This window comes from Podarcis erhardii (assembly GCF_964252035.2).
Source record: "Podarcis erhardii genome assembly, chromosome: 2".
Classification (NCBI taxonomy): domain Eukaryota; kingdom Metazoa; phylum Chordata; class Lepidosauria; order Squamata; family Lacertidae; genus Podarcis; species Podarcis erhardii.
Window position 1 is genome coordinate 57,457,317 of NC_138498.1, and position 18,085 is coordinate 57,475,401.

The 18,085-nt window shown below is 42.4% G+C and overlaps 1 protein-coding gene across 4 annotated transcripts in view; it reads left to right on the forward strand.

Moving 5' to 3' along the window:
* The first annotated feature begins 16,011 nt into the window (after positions 1-16,011).
* ACSL6 (acyl-CoA synthetase long chain family member 6) overlaps positions 16,012-18,085 on the forward strand; it is a 78,137-nt gene continuing 76,063 nt past the window's right edge. Inside the window, exon 1 of one of the 4 annotated variants that reach the window (XM_081851057.1) lies at positions 16,012-16,429. In XM_081851057.1, coding sequence (XP_081707183.1) covers positions 16,357-16,429 — 73 coding nt within the window. In that variant the 5' untranslated portion in view covers positions 16,012-16,356. Of the gene's footprint in view, positions 16,430-16,596; positions 16,857-18,085 lie in introns of those variants that run through there. The other 3 variants (XM_081851065.1, XM_081851064.1, XM_081851061.1) reach the window with 3 other exon arrangements.

An 18,085-nucleotide genomic window follows, 5' to 3' on the forward strand; every position in this document is an offset into this window, starting at 1 on the left:
CCAGTCTGAATCTGCCCATCAATGAGTAGATATCTAGGCTGGAACTTTCCAGAACAGAGAGTCCAGAGTGTACATGTAACTCTGCAGCTCTTGAATGCTTCCCAATTAGAGAACTTGCCATCTTTGGTCTTGAAGCCCTGATGCAGACAAGATAACACAGATGCAATTAATGAGCATGCTATCAACTAGGAGAGAGAAAAACTGCTTTCTCACAAGCTCACTTCTTTACCCAGAAGTCTGAGCTCCTGACAGTACCAACATTTGAGAACAGAACCTAATACAAGATTTAATTCAGTTTTGTGTAGTGTGAATATGTATGTGAATGATTCTGGTGGTTGCGTTATGTGGGTTTTTTGTAATATTTATGGTTTTTATGCTATATTGTAATTATGTTGCATTTTGATGTATCTTGATAAGCTTTAGTGTTTTGTATATGATTTGTAATTATGTTACTTAAAATGTGGATATATGAGGAGCATTATTTTTGGTTTTGAATGTGAAATTTGTAACGTGTTTTCTTAAATGGAATTATTTTTGTTGAGATCTGTAAAAGTATGAAGCAGTATATCAATTAAATAAATAAATTCATCTTGTCATGAAGCCACTCACAAGCAAGTCAGTGCATTTGTGAAATGCTATGCCGCTGCCCCCCTCCAATAAAAAAAAAAACCCACCCAAATGCTTGACAACTTTGCAGCAAACAAAAATATTGGAAAAGTAGGATAAAGCATTTATTCCCAGGGCAGCTGACATGCAACAGTAAGAATAAAAGGAAGCAGTGCCATAAAAATGGCAGGACAAAAACTATAGCAGGAAGAAAAAAATTCCACTAAAAGTCTGGGAGAAATAAACACCTTCTCATTTGGTGATGAGAAGACAGAGTAAGCATCATTTAAATAATAAATTAACAACAACATCTCACACTTTCACCCACACTCAGTAGCCCCGGAATGAAAAAGTTCTGTATCCTATTCAAAGCGGAAGACACACCCTAATCCTCTTCATCTATGATTTATTCTATAGGTAAAGGCATAGGAAAATCACACAGAGCCAGGCTGAAGGTTGACAGCCCCAGTGGTCATATATGACGTATAGGCAGGTCATTCTGAGAGGAAAGCATTAGTGGACTAGATATATAGCCCAGTGGCTCAACAGTGTATTTGCAGCTTTTCTTGGCAAACACTCTGACTCATTTCCTCTGCAGGTCATCCGAAACCTGTACTAAATCTAGCCCAAAGAAGGGTTCTAGTGAATTCAAAAGCTTGTTACTATACTTGATTTGCTTTGGTTTAATTATCTTCTATAGATAAAGTCAAATGACATGCCAAAAATAAACTAGCTTAACAGTTCATATAGATATTAATTCCTCCCGGTAGGCAGCAGCAACACACCTGCCAGGAGGTCAGGTAAGCCCCAGCCTGTCATCTGCTGCTGCCCATAGTTAAGCAAACGAATTCACTCCCACAAGATGTAGCAGAAAACTTCTTTTGTAATAGCTGGTGGGCTATGATTTTAAATTTTTACATCCCCCCTCCCTTGGGAAAGGAGCTGAAAGTATTAAGAAGAACAAAAAGAGAGATTTATAAATGCACAGTGATATTTCTTAGTTTTATGGCTGTGCACAGCACCCCCCTCAATCCAGGGCTCTGAGCTGAATTAGAGACCCCAAATCAATTAAATGGTGGGGCTAATATTTAATGAGGTTTTTTTTAAAAAAACCTTTAGGATGCGGAGGTGGGTGGGGGGAGGTGACACTGCCGCCCCTTTCCTTCTCCTCCCATCCATACTGCAGAGATCAACAGGATTCAGTCCCTGCGGGAAACATGTTGGCAAAATAGATCCCTGTAGCCAGCAGGACTGCACTCTTGGTGTGCAATTCTCAGCTGCTGTGTCAGGCCTGCTGGGCCTCCCTCTCATTTCTTTATACCCAGTGTGTGTCCCAGCTTGGTGTGGTTTGGGGCCCTGCTGTCTTTTCCACCACCACCAAACATTTCTGAACAGGGACCAAAACCTGCTTCTCTATCTCAATAACCCTCATGCCAAATTGGGCAACCTTATATTTTCAGAGGAATCCATATTGGTGCAGCATGGAATCATCATGTCAAAACGGTCAACATCACCCCAAATTGGGTGACGACATCTTCAGAGGCATCCAAATTTGCGCAGTTTGGAATGGTTCAGCCTGCCATCTTTATTAAAAATGGTTTCCCGCTGTTTCCAAATGTAGACCAAAACATGTTCCTTGGTCTTGGAAACCATTGTGCCAAATTGGAATGATGGTATCTTCACATGGAAGTAAAGTTTGGTACCCAGAATGAAGTATTTGATGAAAGTCAGGGAAGCTGGGGCAAGCCAAGATAATGGAAAAAATAGTCATATAAGTCAGATATTAGGGTGGGTGATGATTAAGCTGGATTTCTTATTGATTACACAGTAATGTACTGAAACTATAGATATGGCTTATATGTATCAACATGTTCTTAATACTTAGTCATGTATTAGGCATTGGTTACTCAGCCGCCCTGAGCCCAGTCTTGGCTGGGGAGGGCGGGGTATAAATAAATAAATATTATTATTATTATTATTATTACTTCTTTTATCTATGAAGATAATAAAACAAAATATAACTTTTTTTAAAGGGGTTGCAGCTTTTTGAAATACTACAAAAACCCTGCAAACTGTGTCCCACCACAAGCCACAGTAGGAGAAATAAATAAAATAGCATGTACCCAAAAGCAATCATAGTTTTATTATGTCACCTTCAGATCCCTGAAAAATCATCTTTGAACACACTCATGCAGCCAAAGGGTGACCTCTAGAGGCGATGTGTCTACCAGGAAAAGGAATCTGAGACAGACGAGGAGACATTATTTTCTCAAAAAGCAAAAGAATGTGTGTTGGTCTATTAAAAACATTTCATAATTCTTTTCTGGGTGGCTCAGTGGCTGTCCAACTACCTGGCCTCACTCAAAGGTGTGCATCATACTGTTTGGGGAGATGATTGCATTTTTATAGTATATATTGTTGTTGTTTAATTATTTCTTTATTACATTGTTGTGACCTGATGAGATCATGTATGATGAGAAACATGATATAAATTCTAGGAATAAATAAATGGGTTAGTGAATAATTATTAGCCTTTGAAAAGCTGCTTCAGACTGCAATCCTGCAGCACACTTACCTGGGAATAAGCCTCATTTAACTCTTTAAGGATTACCTCTTGAATAGATGTGTATAGGATTGCTCTGCCAGTAATGTTTTAACACTTGTCTTTTGCATACGTGTGTGTAACCTATGGTTAAAATGATTAAGCAGCTTTAAAAACGACTGAAAGTAAAGAAATTATATATCTTTATCACTAAGATGTTTATCCTGGTTGTCAATGAAATAATCAGGTTGGCTTATTCAGCTGTTCTCATCGGGGAAAAATCCCATCCTACTTGTTATAAATTATTTGGACACTTCCAGGCTTAGATTCAACAGAACCATCAATATATGGCAGGCATAGGCAAATTCGGCCCTCCAGATGTTTTGGGACTACAACTCCCATGATCCCTAGCTAACAGGACCAGCGGTCAGGGATGGTGGGAACTGTAGTCCTAAAACATCTGTAGGGCCGAGTTTTCCTATGCCTGATACACTGGTACCTTGGGTTAAGTACTTAATTCGTTTCGGAGGTCCGTTCTTAACCTGAAACTGTTCTTAACCTGAAGCACCACTTTAGCTAACAGGGCCTCCCGCTGCCGCCGCGCTGCCAGAGCATGCTTTCTGTTCTCATCCTGAAGCAAAGTTCTTAACCCGAGGTACTATTTCTGGGTTAGCAGAGTCTGTAACCTGAAGCGTATGTAACCTGAAGCGTATGTAACCTGAGGTACCACTGTATTCATATTTTAGCTCTCAGTCCAAATAGCAAAGACTCCTATAGACTTCAGATGAAATTGCATTACTGGTTTCAAACAGAAGGTGTCACTTTCTTCAAATGCGTGGAACAAGGAAAATCAACTTCCTGCAAATCAAGCAAAATGTAATTCTTTGGTCAATTTCCAATTTGACCCTTTGACGTTTTGCCCTGTGGAGCTTGAAATTGTGACCAGCTATATCTGCAGGGAATTATTGCTTTCCATACCCAGGCCTCACCGGGGGGGGGGGGGGAGTTGGCAGGTTTCGAATAAGGAAACGGTATGTGCAACCCTGTGCATGTTTACTTAGAAATAAGCTCCATTGAGTTTAATGAGGTTTGCAGCTTGGTAGGCAAGTCCTCTCCACCACCTTCAACATGGACTTTCCCCTCTGCTCCCACTGTAGGCAGCTGTGCTCTGGTGGGTCCTGAGCTAAACAGAATTACATTTGAAGGAAACATCACTATCCATGGTCTTGGTTTTTCTAAAACCTCAATGGCGAACCTCCAGTTTATCATTAAGTGCTCCCTGGTTCCAAATCCTCATAGACTGCATTTCTTCCTGAATCTGTATTGCTTCAGCAGAAAGAGTTCAGAATCCATCTTGTCATAACATTGCTATAAATATCCCTGAAAAGAGAACATTCCCAAGTCATCCATTTTCTTATTGGCATTCATAAAAGGAAGAGGTTTATCTGAATCTAGCCTGCAGCACTTAAATTTGCTATAGTGCTGATAGTTCACTGTTGCCCAGAGTTCTAATGCTGTAACATAGATATCATGTTCCCAAAGCAAATACCTGCCATTCTACTAAGGGCATCATCTTCATTTACTGAACAACAGCAGTGTATATTAAACAGATATAAGCAAAATTCTAAGTGGAGTTCCAACTGTACAAATCAACATCAAAACGCCAAAGCAATATCGTGTGAGCAATACCAAAATTCAGTAGCACAGGAATCAAGGAAAGTGTGTGTGTGTGTGTGTGTGTGTGTGTGTGTGTGTGTGTTTTCAAAACATCTGAAGCAAATGATGATGTTTGACCAAACAAAGGGCATCCCAAAGTGTAGAGGTAATAGCAGGAAATGCCTCTTTTTGGATCAGCACCATATGAAATTATGTAGGATGTTGTGCATGAGTAAATATTTCCCCAATGATCTAAGTGTTCTTGCAGGTCAATAGAGAGATAGAGGGTCCTTCATGTAACCTGTCCCCAAGTTGTTTAGGGCTTTATATACTAATTGTTGAAGATGGTCTGGTAGCTATTTAGTCACCAGTGCAACCAACTAAGGCAACAGAAGTCCTTTGTTTCTCAGCTGCATGGTAAGAAGGAACCCTAGGTGGGGGAAGAGTATGTCATTTGCTTTGGGGCAAAATAATGTTGCTTTTAAGACTGGCACCATCTATCTCGGTGCCTGTCCATAATATTATATTCAGCTTGTATATTTGTGGATAGATAATGCAAAAACAATATTGGGCTCTTCTCACAAGGGAACTACAGTAAAGCTACAAACCACTTTCCCTGGAACTTCCGTACCACTTGAGGAGATAAAGAATCATGGACCAATACTAAGTTATTGTTATTGTTTAGTTGTTTAGTCATGTCTGACTCTTCGTGACCCCATGGACCAGAGCACGCCAAGCACTTCTGTCTTCCACTGCTTCCCACAGTTTGGTCAAACTCATGCTGGTAGGTTCGAGAACACTGTCCAACCATCTCGTCCTCTGTTGTCCCCTTCTCCTTGTGCCCTCCATCTTTCCCAACATCAGGGTCTTTTCCAGGGAGTCTTCTCTTCTCATGAGGTGGCCAAAGTATTGGAGCCTCAGCTTCACAATCTGTCCTTCCAGTGAGCACTCAGGGCTGATTTCTTTAAGAATGGATAGGTTTGATCTAATACTAAGTTATATCCACGGCTTTTCAGTATTTCTCAACAGGGAAACAGTCTGAACACCTTAAATTTCAACAACAGGGGGGACGTTTCTCATGGAGGTAAAAAAAACCCAACTGTTTGTACTTCACTTTTTGGTTTTCAGAATAATGTGGATCAGCAGTGAATCCTATTGCAGAACTGGTTGGCTGTTCATTTAATGAGCTTCCTAGATAAATTCTCACAACTTAAAAATTAAACACACAAAAACACATTCTAAATACCTATTCTAAAACAAAACCTTAAAACAATGCACTATAAAACTACAGCCAAGAATTAAGGTCCATGCATACACAATGTAGTCTAATGTCTGTTTAATGCATTAAGCCCTCTAAGGACCAGCAGGGTTTGCTGCCACTCTGTCTTAAGCACTGCTTGGACTCCCTCAGGTTTCCCCCTTCCTGACTCCAGCAGTGCTATGCGTGCCCTTTTATTCCATCTGGCCAAAACCCTCTAAACCAATCACAATTTACTATCTGGCAACTTGACAATTCCATTGGCCTATACCTATGAGCCAATTAAGCACAGATAGAATGCTCCCTCAAGGACCTATTACTGCCTGACTTTTGCACTGCTTTTAGATTCTGTTGGCCAGTGCTAAAGCAAATGGGCATACCTGTAGACCTCCAAATAAAAATAGTTGCTACTGTAAATGCTGCTGTTTCTTGGCAGGCTGCCAACTGTCGGGCCCATAAATATAATGTGTCTTTTAGACCTCAGTAAATTGCTACCTTTTACCTGGTTACTGCCTTATGGGAAAGCTGAGGTGCTCAATCAAGTGCTGACTGCATGGTGTGTTTTTCAATTGTTGCTGTGTTTTATTACGATTATCACTTTTAATGGAAAACATGCATGTGACTGATGGTGTTTTGGATTCTACAATGTGCACTCATTCTCCTTGATGTTGTTGTTGTTGTTGCTTTGCCATTGCTTCCCTTAGTGATGAACTTTATCAACTTGAACTTGGCCTAGGTAATGGAAAAACATTTGCTCTCACGGAAATTTGGCTGAAAATTTAGCAGCCTGTGGTATAAAGCTTTGCAAGCTTGGAAGTTCATTTTAGTGATACTGAGTGATGGCTAAATCCTCTGAGATGTTGAGTGGAGATGGGTCCTAGCACTGTGTATGAATAAGGTCAAGGTTCAGGGCCTGATGTCTCCAGTTAAAATAATTTCTGGCACCCGAGATTCAAAGGCCTCTGCTGAGGATTTGGAGTTCTGCTGTCAGTCAGAGTAAAAAGTACTGGATGAGGTGGATCAATGATCTGCTTCAGGAGAAGCAAATTCTGTAGGAATGAAAATCACGGGAGACGAGCAGCGGGTGTCACGAGAGGCGTCTGCCGGGGAAGTCCCGGGAACTCCCTTTTATTGAATATTACAAACATTGCCACAGGTGTACTTGTGGCTGATTGGTTGATACAAACACAAAGAAACTCGTTGCCTATTGGTTAACATACATACAAGGCGGGAATTACATGTGAGGGGTGGGAATTACGTGTGAACATTAATCACCGGTAGATTAAAGGCTGGGAAACGAGGTTGGGACTAGACAGGCATGAAACCTCCTAACTAAAGATTAATATGGCATGAAACAATTACTAATGATTGATCATAACATGAAAGAATACAATAATCAAGTTCTATAGATATGGTCGACTATGCATGGAGAACAGGTCAACATGAACCTAAGGTGAACGGAGCGATGAGGGAATATCTTGGTGTTTGGAACAGGTTCGTACAGTGTGTGCAGAAACAGAGAAAAGATCATGAGCGAGAGTTCCCAGAATGCAAGAGAAAAGAAGCAATGCTTCCCCATAATGCAACAGTTATGTGCAGAGGGAAAACATATGTGCAGAAGGAAAACTTCCCTTTAAAATTCCTTGAATCAGCCCTGAAAATTGAGAAATCTTTCTCATACTAGTGAAAGTATGTGAGCAATCTCACTGGAGAGTTCCTATTCAAACATCATATATTTCATTGGATCTGATTAGCTACCAGCTTTTTGAAAGAGAGAGCAGTTCACTTAGCTGTGCCCAAAAAACAAGTTTGATGTGAAAAGATAATATGCAGGCTATTTTAAATTTTTATTTGCCCCTAAATATGTTAATCAGCATCATTTCTCACACGCACACATACTTTTTTTAAAACTGTATTTCTGCCATGGGTGTAAATAAGATCCTATCCAGGGATGGGAGCTTATTTAGAATAGAAATCTAAGTTCGTCCTCCAAACTGTGGAAGATTATACGTTTATTCCTTTGCCTTAAATGACTCGAGTTAGAATGTGCATGAAATGTTACTGGCTTTGACAGCTGTTATGTCCTGCTTTGATCTCCAATCTTAATTTATTTAGGGCTTGATATGGAGGGCTACTTACTTTACACACACACACCCCACTTAAATTAATTGAGAGTGGAATGGAGAGATTCTGATTTGCTCTCTGTGGTATCAGAAAGTTAAAAGTCCCCATGGAATGTCCTGCCTTGCCCTACATACAGTTGTACCACAGGTACTTAGAACCAGATCTTAAGATGACAGACAGAACAAAAAGGCTTTAACCTGGTGCCAAAAGACAGCTGTGTGGGCGTCAGGCAAGCTCCCCTAGGAAGAGCATTCTACACTCTGCCTCTCTCTCATGGCCACCTTCTGAGCTTCATATGCAGGAGGAACATGGAGAAGGTACACATGGGGAAGGTAGTATTCCATGAGAATATCTGATACATGTGCATGGTCTGAATGCTACAGTGCAAATAAGTGATTCTATCCTTTTTGGTCCTGAGCATCTGACAATGGGAAGGAAGACACATAGACAGAGCATAATGCATATATGTTTGACACATCCTTTCTTTCTGTCAGAGAAAGAAATACACTCCAAATGTATGCTGAATAACTGGGATCTCCCATTTCTTGAATCCCTGTCCTAGGTGCTGGAAGAGATGCTGTGTTTAGTTATGTTAAATGATATCACCACTTCACATTTTTATATTGGCTTTTAGAGTGTTTCAAAAGGCTTTATATATTTTATCTCAGTTACTAATTACACATCTTATTCTCATATTCATGATCAGTTCCAAGGTGAAGGGTGGAAGAGGATTTTGAGCGAAAACAGGTGGTGATAGAAGAATAAACTAACTTTATCTCCAAAAGTGACCCTTATTTCGGAGACTCCCATTTCCTTGTTGTAATCCACCACAGCTACACACAGAAGAAGTTGAGATGAAAGTACAGGACTGTGGTTTCTTTGCCAAAAAAAATCAGTACAGCTTATCGAAAAACTGTGTGGTCACCAGGTTATCAACAGCCACTAGCCCTTGGCAGAAGCCCCTCGAATAGTGAATAAATAAGAACATTTCTAAGAGGTAGGCCTGTCAACCATTTAAACCATTTTAGTTTATAAATCACCTCTTTTTAAAAATGAGATATTGAGATGAATCTGAGATTATTGTGGTTTTTAATAAATTCAGAGCACCTTGTGCAAAAGAGCCCCCACAAATTTCACCTTCTTCATCAGTGACATTCAAGGCTCTTGTGGCTAGTGTGCACTATGAGTACTCGGCTGCCACTCTCTGCTGCATTGAACCAAGCACTAGAATTGCAATAGTCCATGCTGGGAGACTTGCACTGAGATGTGATCTCAGTCCCAGGCCTGTTACCATAGCTGTTAGTAGCAGATCTTAGTGGGGATTAATAGCAGGACAACAAGAGGGGATTTTGTGAATTTTTATGACTTGTACTTCAAGCCAGGAAGCATAAGTACCCACCATCTATTTCACAATGATGAGGATCTCCCTGCCCTTACCACATTTGAGCACATTACATATTAACATCAATTCCATATGGATACCTATCTGGACATTTGAATGCCTTGTATCAATTGATATTTTAAAATACGTTCTATATACTGATGGTTATTGTACAGTAAGCCTGTGAACTATGCCCATTTAACTTGTGCACATTTGTAAAGAAACCAGAGGCTTTCCTTTTAGGGAAGGAAATAAGAAGAAAGGACTGTAAACTTTTCCAATATGCAGTCACAGAAGCATATTGGCCCAGAAATGGAAGCAAGAGGAAATACTGACGTTAGAAGAATGGAGAATGAAATTGACAGACTATGCAGAGTTGGACAAATTAACCGGGAAAATCAGATATCTTTGAGACTAAGGGAGCTGGGCATGTTTAGCCTGGAGAAGAGGAGGTTAAGGGGTGATATGATAGCCATGTTCAAATATATAAAAGGATGTCACATAGAGGAGGGAGAAAGATTGTTTTCTGCTGCTCCAGAGAAGCGGACATGGAGCAATGGTTCCAAACTACAAGAAAGAAGATTCCACCTAAACATCAGGAAGAACTTCCTGGCAGTAAGAGCTGTTCGACAGTGGAATTTGCTGCCAAGGAGTGTGGTGGAGTCTCCTTCTTTGGAGGTCTTTAAGCAGAAGCTTGACAACCATATGTCAGGAGTGCTCTGATGGTGTTTCCTGCTTGGCAGGGGGTTGGACTCGATGGCCCTTGTGGTCTCTTCCAACTATATGATTCTATGATTCTATGAGACCAAAAGTTTATCGAAGACTGGGAGAAATTTGCAGATTATCTGAAAAGTATATGTGATGTGCAAACAACACTAGTGGGGTTTCAAGAAGCACTGTGAATTTTAAGATGTATTGTTAAAAAGAAATAGAAGTGGGAGGGAAGTCCAATGGCAATACAAAATATGGGGAATGTGTAATTGAGAGATTGATATGGATGATTGTCAGAGAAGCTGAAGGAAGTCCAAAAAGAGGTAATTTGTTAAAATTTGGATAAAATTGTATATTTGTGTGGAAAACTAATAAAAAATATTTTAAAAAAACTTGTGCACTTCAGCTTTATGCACTTGGCAAATTAATGTTTAATAAATTAAAAGGGGGCAGAAAGAGGGTGGACATTTGGGGGGGGAGACTTTGGCAATCCCACCTACCATTGCACCCAACGTGTTTTGACGATTCAGGATTTTGGCTTTAGGTGCCATCCCCGGAAGGAACCCCCTGTGTAAGTTGTGAGCTTATTGTATTATCAATGTCAGCTGGGGGAGGGGTTTCCCTTTTCTTTAATTTTTCACCATCCTTCTTTTTAAAAAAATTGTTATAAAAATTAAGTTTTTAATAAAAATAACAGCCAGCATCAGAACTGACACACAGCAGTGCCACAAGAGACACTCATGAGTGGGCAAGCAGGTGTAACCCACTGCAGAGAGAAGAGTCTTTCATTTTAGGGGCATAGCAACTATTTATGCTTCCTTCGCCTTGCTGGGCAGTGCTCTCCAGGGTCTCAAACAGAAGTCTTCCTCGCCACTCTATTGTGGCAGCACTGGGGATTCAGCCTGGGACCTTTAGCATACGAGCTTTGTGCTCTGCCACGGAGGCATAATCCCACCCTGCAGGTAGGTAGGTAGAATTGGGCTGCTATCTGCCTGCTCCACTATAAGCCTGCACAACACTATTCTCTGCTTTGCGAAAAGGTTGTCGCATGGAAGGTTTGAGACAAAGAAAACACCATCAGTAATCCAGTCTGTTGACAAGGTAGGAATTTTGAATATCAGGTAATATGCAAGCTGATACCACCCAATGGGAACAAATTGCTTTCCCAAATGTATTTCTTTTTTGTTTCAGAGTCCTACTGAGAACCCATTAATTTTCATCAACCACAGTTCTGCAAATCTCACATTAATAACTCTCCCAAAGTGACTTGTTCAACTAATAACTTTTCTTAGGGAGTCTTTCAGCATGTGTCTCAGAATACAGGCTTAGTAGGTAGAAAACAATAATTGTATCCAGCTGTGCAGTCACTTATTTTTTGTTGTGTGGTTCTTGAAATAAAAGAGCAATGGGGAGAACCTTTTAGAAGCCTGCATGTTCCCGGCAAAGGATGACCCCACCATGTGCAAAATGTCTGTATTTCAAAATGTATTGGTGCCCCATTGGCAACTAAATTACACTTCTGCCAACATTCATGAGCCTTCCCAAAATGATTTATAGCAAATGCATTTTAGATGCTTTCATGTTTTCTTTGACTTAAGTGATTTTATTTATAACACATGATTCATTGCATTTATTTGGTTACTGACATTTAGGCAACAGTCCTAACTTATTAAGTAGTAAGCCCTGTTGCAAAAGTCAGGCTTACTTCTGAGTAAACACTTATAGGATTTTCACCTGTAGTAATAGGAAGAAATATCAATCTATCCCCAATTTTAAATCAATTGCCAAAAGTTTCTCAAGCTTCAGGCTGCTTTTAAGCAATAACTTATGGGAAGGATACACTGCTTTCCATAATATGTTTCAGATAGGTGTCATACAATACTTCTTGAACCAAAGGTAATGCATTTTATTGTGTGATTCTTTACATGTCTGCTATGTTCCATTGAGGGTGGCATGTAACAATATTCCAAAGGTGGCTGACAAGTTGATTCTGTTGGTAGGCTATCATCCCCAAGAACAGACATTGAGATCTTTCTGCAGTTGTATACCAAGCACTGAAGATGACACACCTCTTGAAATGGCTCTGCTTCCTGGTAGCAGAGGGTATAACATCAACAGTGACACAGTAAAATTTCCTAAGCCAGAGTGTTACATATTTAAATCTCTTGGCTGGATTCATCTGAGGAATGAAATTTGGGAGATGATAAAGCAAAGCAAAGCAAACAAGTCTTTGTTGAAGAAATATCTATGTTAGCTATGGAGCTGCTCTAAGTTCTGCAGGTTTCTTCACTGACCTTTGTATCTGTAACCTTAGTCATCCCTCTGTAGTGGCAGCCCCAAATGTTTTTCAACCCATGCTCCACCTTTAGCTCAAATATGTGTTTGGGGATCCACTTCTTTATTTATTTTTACCATGTAGATGTATGGTATACTGGGAGTTCACTGAGTGATTTGCAATAGAGAGGAAATTTGGAGTAATAATTCCTGTTAAACAATAACAACAAGAAAACTTTTCCCCAAATTAGGCAGCTGAGATGAAGAAAGCTTGGTATGGGGATGGGAACCTGAATGGGCTGTGAGCTCAGTTCTGTTACTGGGGGGAAACTGAGGGTTGAGAGTGTGTGTTTGTAAGCACCCTGTTTCTAAAAGTGTGTTGCTTCCCTCACCAAACCATGATTTTGCATCTGGCTCTGCTTGATGGATCTCAGGGTCCATCAAACTAATCAAACAATCAAACAAACAATCAAACAAACTAACAAACAAACAGATACTGCAGTCCTGAAGTCTATCTGCCCCATCTCTATCAGGTAGGTCATATCTACAAAAAGTATAGGAAAAGCTCAATAATGATTGTGTTGCAGGTGAAGCACTACTCACACTTCTTCAGTTCCTTCTAAGAAGGTGCAAGGGCAATCTGAGTCTAGTTTTCCATGACACAGCTGATGGCAAAGATTTTATTCAGCACATTCCTCTCCGAGTACTGCATTTTTATTAGTTCTGTTATCATTTGACTCAAAGCACATTGTTCAATATTGGTTCCCCCACCCCCACCCCGATACCCAAGGAAACAAATGCCAGAGTGGAAACACATGAAAATAAAGATACTCAATGAACACACAAATGAGAATCCTGGGTTGATTCGTGTTGTGTAAAAAGGTACCTATGGGAGTGGGTGCAGGCATTTTGCTCCATGAAGGAATATATGTAGTCCTGTCTCAGACAGAGACAAGAGCAGGTAATATCCATCCCTTCTGTTTTCAGAAGTTTAGTACAGTTGTATCTTGGATCCCAAACGCCTTGGTACTTGGACGTTTAGGTTCCCAAACGCCGCAAACCCAGAAGTGAGTGTTTGAGAACGTTCTTTGGAACCCGGATGTCCGACTGGGCTTCTGCGGCATCCTATGGGCTGCAGGAGCTTCCTGCAGCCCATCAGAAGCCGCACTTTTCTGAACATTTTGGAAGTCAAACAGACTTCTGGAATGGATTCCGTTTGACTTCCATAGTACAACTGTATCTAATTCCTGTCCCTAACAAGAGAAAACATGCCATTCAAGTTTTCTAAATTCAGAGCTTGTTGATGTCCTTTTAATTGGGGCAGAAGCATTTAAAATATGCAGCCTCTCACCTGCGTTTTGAAGTACTACTGACTTTAAAGGCTATGCCGCTAAAACATCTTTGAAGGTAGAGTGCGGCTCTAACTCCACAAGTGTCTACCATCTGTTTGACCTTCATACTGCACAGACATCTGTGGTACTCTGGTTTAAATAATAATGTTGCTCTCCATCTCTAGAGACTAAAAGCATTTTTCCATTCACTAACACTAACAACACCTTTGAGCCTCTGGTTTGCTATTTGTGGACACGCGAGAATGTTTTTTGAAAAGCGGCATTAGAAAACAGAAAAGAAAAAAATATATGTACAGTATAGATTTTACATTCACATAAAAGATATGTGGGGGGCGCATTCTTGATCATTGCCTTTGTCTTGGAACATGATACAATAAGGATTTTGCCACTGTGGATTGCAGAGAAACCAGTGCTCTGACCCTGCTTTGAGAGATAAAGAGACTGAGGAACTTCTACACTGCATTTTGTTTGATTGAACTTATATCCTACCTTGCTGCAATGAGCTCAAGGTGGAGTATTTGGTTTTCTTCCTTCTTATTTTATTCTCACAACAACCCTGTGAGGTAGGTTAGGCTGAGAAACAGACTGGTCCAAAGTCACCCAGTGAGCTTCATGGCTGAGTAGAAATTTGAACCCTGGTCTCCCAAGTCCTCGTCCAGAACTCTAACCACTACACCACCCTGGTTCACTGGCCTTTGGTTGCTATTGCAATCTTTTAATGGCACACAAAGGTTTTTCATGTTACACTGAATAGCTATTCCTAGTATGTTTCATTGTCCCCTTTCTGGGTAGCTTTTGCTGAATGCAATCAAACCCTGAGAGATTACTCTCCAGAGAGACTATTGGGGTTGCTGAAATTTAATAATGAATAACTCAAATCTGTTTTCTCCAGATGCTGCCCAAAGAAGACCATGAACAATATGCAGGATTCTTATCAAATTCTCAGTGATCAGACATACTTACAGGTTCAGGGCTGATGACAGGAATTCAGCTCCCATGTGACAGCCTCCTTGAGCTCTTTATCTTCAACCTTTCCTGACTCAGAACCCACCTTTGCCCAAATATGCATTTAGGGATCCGTTTCTTGATTTTTATTTATTTTTACCATATATTTGTATGATGAAAGTGCTGTTACCATGACTCACCTTAGGTGCTTTCTACTGAACCATTTGAAGTGAAGTCCAACTTGCTTTATGTATTGCATTTTTATTGTTTGCTGGTTTATTGCTTAGTTTAAAACAACAGCAACACAGTACATATAAATATGAAAAATATGCAACAAAAAATGTAACAAAATGTTGCACATAATAATAAAAAAATCCAAGTATCATTTGGGTGCATTTGCCAATACAGTACAGTGGTACCTTGGGTTACATATGCTTCAGCTTACATACGCTTCATGTTACAGACTCCGCTAACCCAGAAATAGTACCTTGGGTTAAGAACTTTGCTTCAGGATGAGAACAGAAATCGTGCTCCGGTGGCGCAGCAGCAGCAGGAGGCCCCATTAGCTAAAGTGGTGCTTCAGGTTAAGAACAGTTTCAGGTTAAGAACGGACCTCCGGAATGAATTAAGTACTTAACCTGAGGTACCACTGTATTGGTTCACTCCGCAGCAGCTGGCCTGGCTTTGTAATGTCCAAAACCAGTTGTAGAGACCCCAAAGCATATATTTGACCACTGCAGTCTTGGGCATTTGCCGCCTGCTGGCCCAACCCTTAGGCATTGGGAGGCAGTAGCCTCTGGCAGCTAATTGTGGGCGTCAGGAAAGTGCAACAAACTGGCTCCCTAATGCATCATTACAGTATTTTTATTCTCAGGGAGAAATGCTTTGTGGGGTCTTTTATTTTTTTAATGTCTGAGGTGCCAGGAGAGCAGCTATTTGGTAACTTAACTTGAAGGGGAGGCGAGAGCATTTGCTGCTTCGCCTCATGCCTGGGGCCTGCTCTGAGGCGACTCCCAGCCGCTTTGTCTGTAAAGCGCCCGGCTTCTTTTGACCTTTGCCCTCCTGCAAGGCGGACTACCGGCGCCTTCTTGGGCCTCCCGCTGCCTGCCTCCTGCGCCTCAGCCGGACTCCCCACAGGGGGCGGCGGGCAAAGGCGAGGACCGGGGAGAGAAAGGAGGGCCGAGGGCTGAGCGTCGATGTCTGCCGCCTTGTACGCATGCACCGCGGCGGCAGCACGCGCGAGCCTGCCATCCTCTTAGCGCCGCCAAGCCGGGACGCAGCCTCGCCTTCTCCAAGAGGAGCCGGTGCAAAGAAGGGCGGCGGGCGCGCGGCTAAAAATAACCTCCTCTGCTGCTACGGCGGGCGGGCGGGCTTGCGCCTGGGAGCAGCGAGAGCCAGCCAGTCCCCGTCGCCGTCGCTGCCTCTACTGCTGCTGCTGCTCCCTCAGTCACTGCAGTGAGTTTGCTGCAGTCCCCCCCTCAAGCTGCGCTCTCGCTTCAGGCCGCCCATGCTGCAGCCGGCTCCAGCAGGCATGCTCACCTTCTTCCTAGTGTCTGGTGGCTCCATCTGGCTCTTCGTGGGTAAGTCAGCCTCGGCGCTCGCTCGCTCCCTCGCTCCCTTCCCCGCCATCCCGCTCCTTCGCTTTCCTACGGTTTCTCTCTCTCTCCCCCCCCCCCCCTTTCTCCCTCTCACGGGCGCCGCTTCCCATGCCCCTCGCCGCGAGGGGAAACGGAACAAAAGCGGGAAGAGACGGAGGGTGTGTGCGCGCGGGGAGGCTCCTTTTTGGAAATGACCTCAGTCCAACCCTGCGCACCTCTCCCGGCCTCCATGGAAGCCGCTCGTCGGCGCGTCCCGCTGCGGCTTTGAGCTGCTGCTCTCGGATCTCCTGGACATGAGCGCCGTCGTTGGGATGTGTTTCCCCCCAGACCCTCCGGAAGGACCAGGGCAGGAGAAGAGGAAGGCTGCGAGGGATGCTGCTGCTGCTGCCTTTGATGTCATCCTTCTGCGGTATTGGGCCCTATTGTGTGGAGGAATTTGGAAAGCTCAGCAATGCTGGGCCAGCCTGAAAAAAAGGGAAAAGATTACATAAGTTATCTGCTGTGATTTCGCTGCCTGCACCGGGGTCAAGATGCACTCTTTTGAGTGTATAGGATGATGCATATGGGTGTGTGTATGGGTGCAAAAAGGAATCTGCCCTTGTGTGTGGCTGCTGCATGCAGTATTAATGATGGGTCAATGTTTCAAAGATGATGGGATCAGACAAAGAGGATTAGCGGGACCCCGGAATAGCTGCGATCCTCTTCAGCGCCTGACAGATTCAGTTTTAAATGGTGTAATCTGCTGCAATGATTTGAAATAGAACACTCTGGAGGTGAGGGAGAAGGGCAGCCTTTAGGAATCTGTAACTCCTTGTCATTTGTAGGTGATGGGTTGAGATCAACTTCTTTTTGGTGCAGAGATCTTTGCTGTGTTGAGCGGGTGTTGCTGCTGTGAAGGGAGAACCGTAGTTCACATGGGCTGAATTTTCTGGTGCTAAAATAAATGCATGGGAATTAATGCTAGGCTCCTGCCTCCCCTCCATCCGTGTAGGAAGCAACTCCCCTTTACAGCACTGAGGACACTCTGTTTCTCTCCAGGGCATGCAAAGCCACAGAAAGGCACTTAGATGTGCCAATATTTCCTCTTGTTGGCCTAAGTTGGGGTGTGGGAGGCATCATCCAAATGGCTAGCAAATTCTTTTCAGCATGGTGGAAATCTAGTGGCGCTATAATAATATTGTGGGATGGGGGAAGGAGGAAAAAAAGATTTTGTTGCCACGTCTCATGTCTTAAAAAATATAAATTTAGGAACTCATGCCAGCAATTGTTTGAAGACTTGCTTTTTTATTCTCAATATGTATGAAACACTTTGCATGTGCTCAGAGGCTTATTTCTTTGCTGTTACTCTGCACATTGCCATGTCCCCCCAGCCTTGCTGGTGAAATCTATGGCTTGAAGCCATGACAACAGAGTCCTCTTGCAGAGGCGGGGGGAAAGGACCAATATGTATGAACTGTTGAGGTTGAGGCAACAGAAAGCAAAATTAGCTCATTTAGCAGCTCCAGCCAAGAGAGAGCCTGCCCCAGCCTATGCACCACCTGGACCAGAGCTCTTTCACTTTGTCTGCTTGTATTGGTCATGTCAGCTGGCTGCAGAAGCAAAGGCTTGAGCGTGGGGCCTCACGCCAATGGGGTAAGG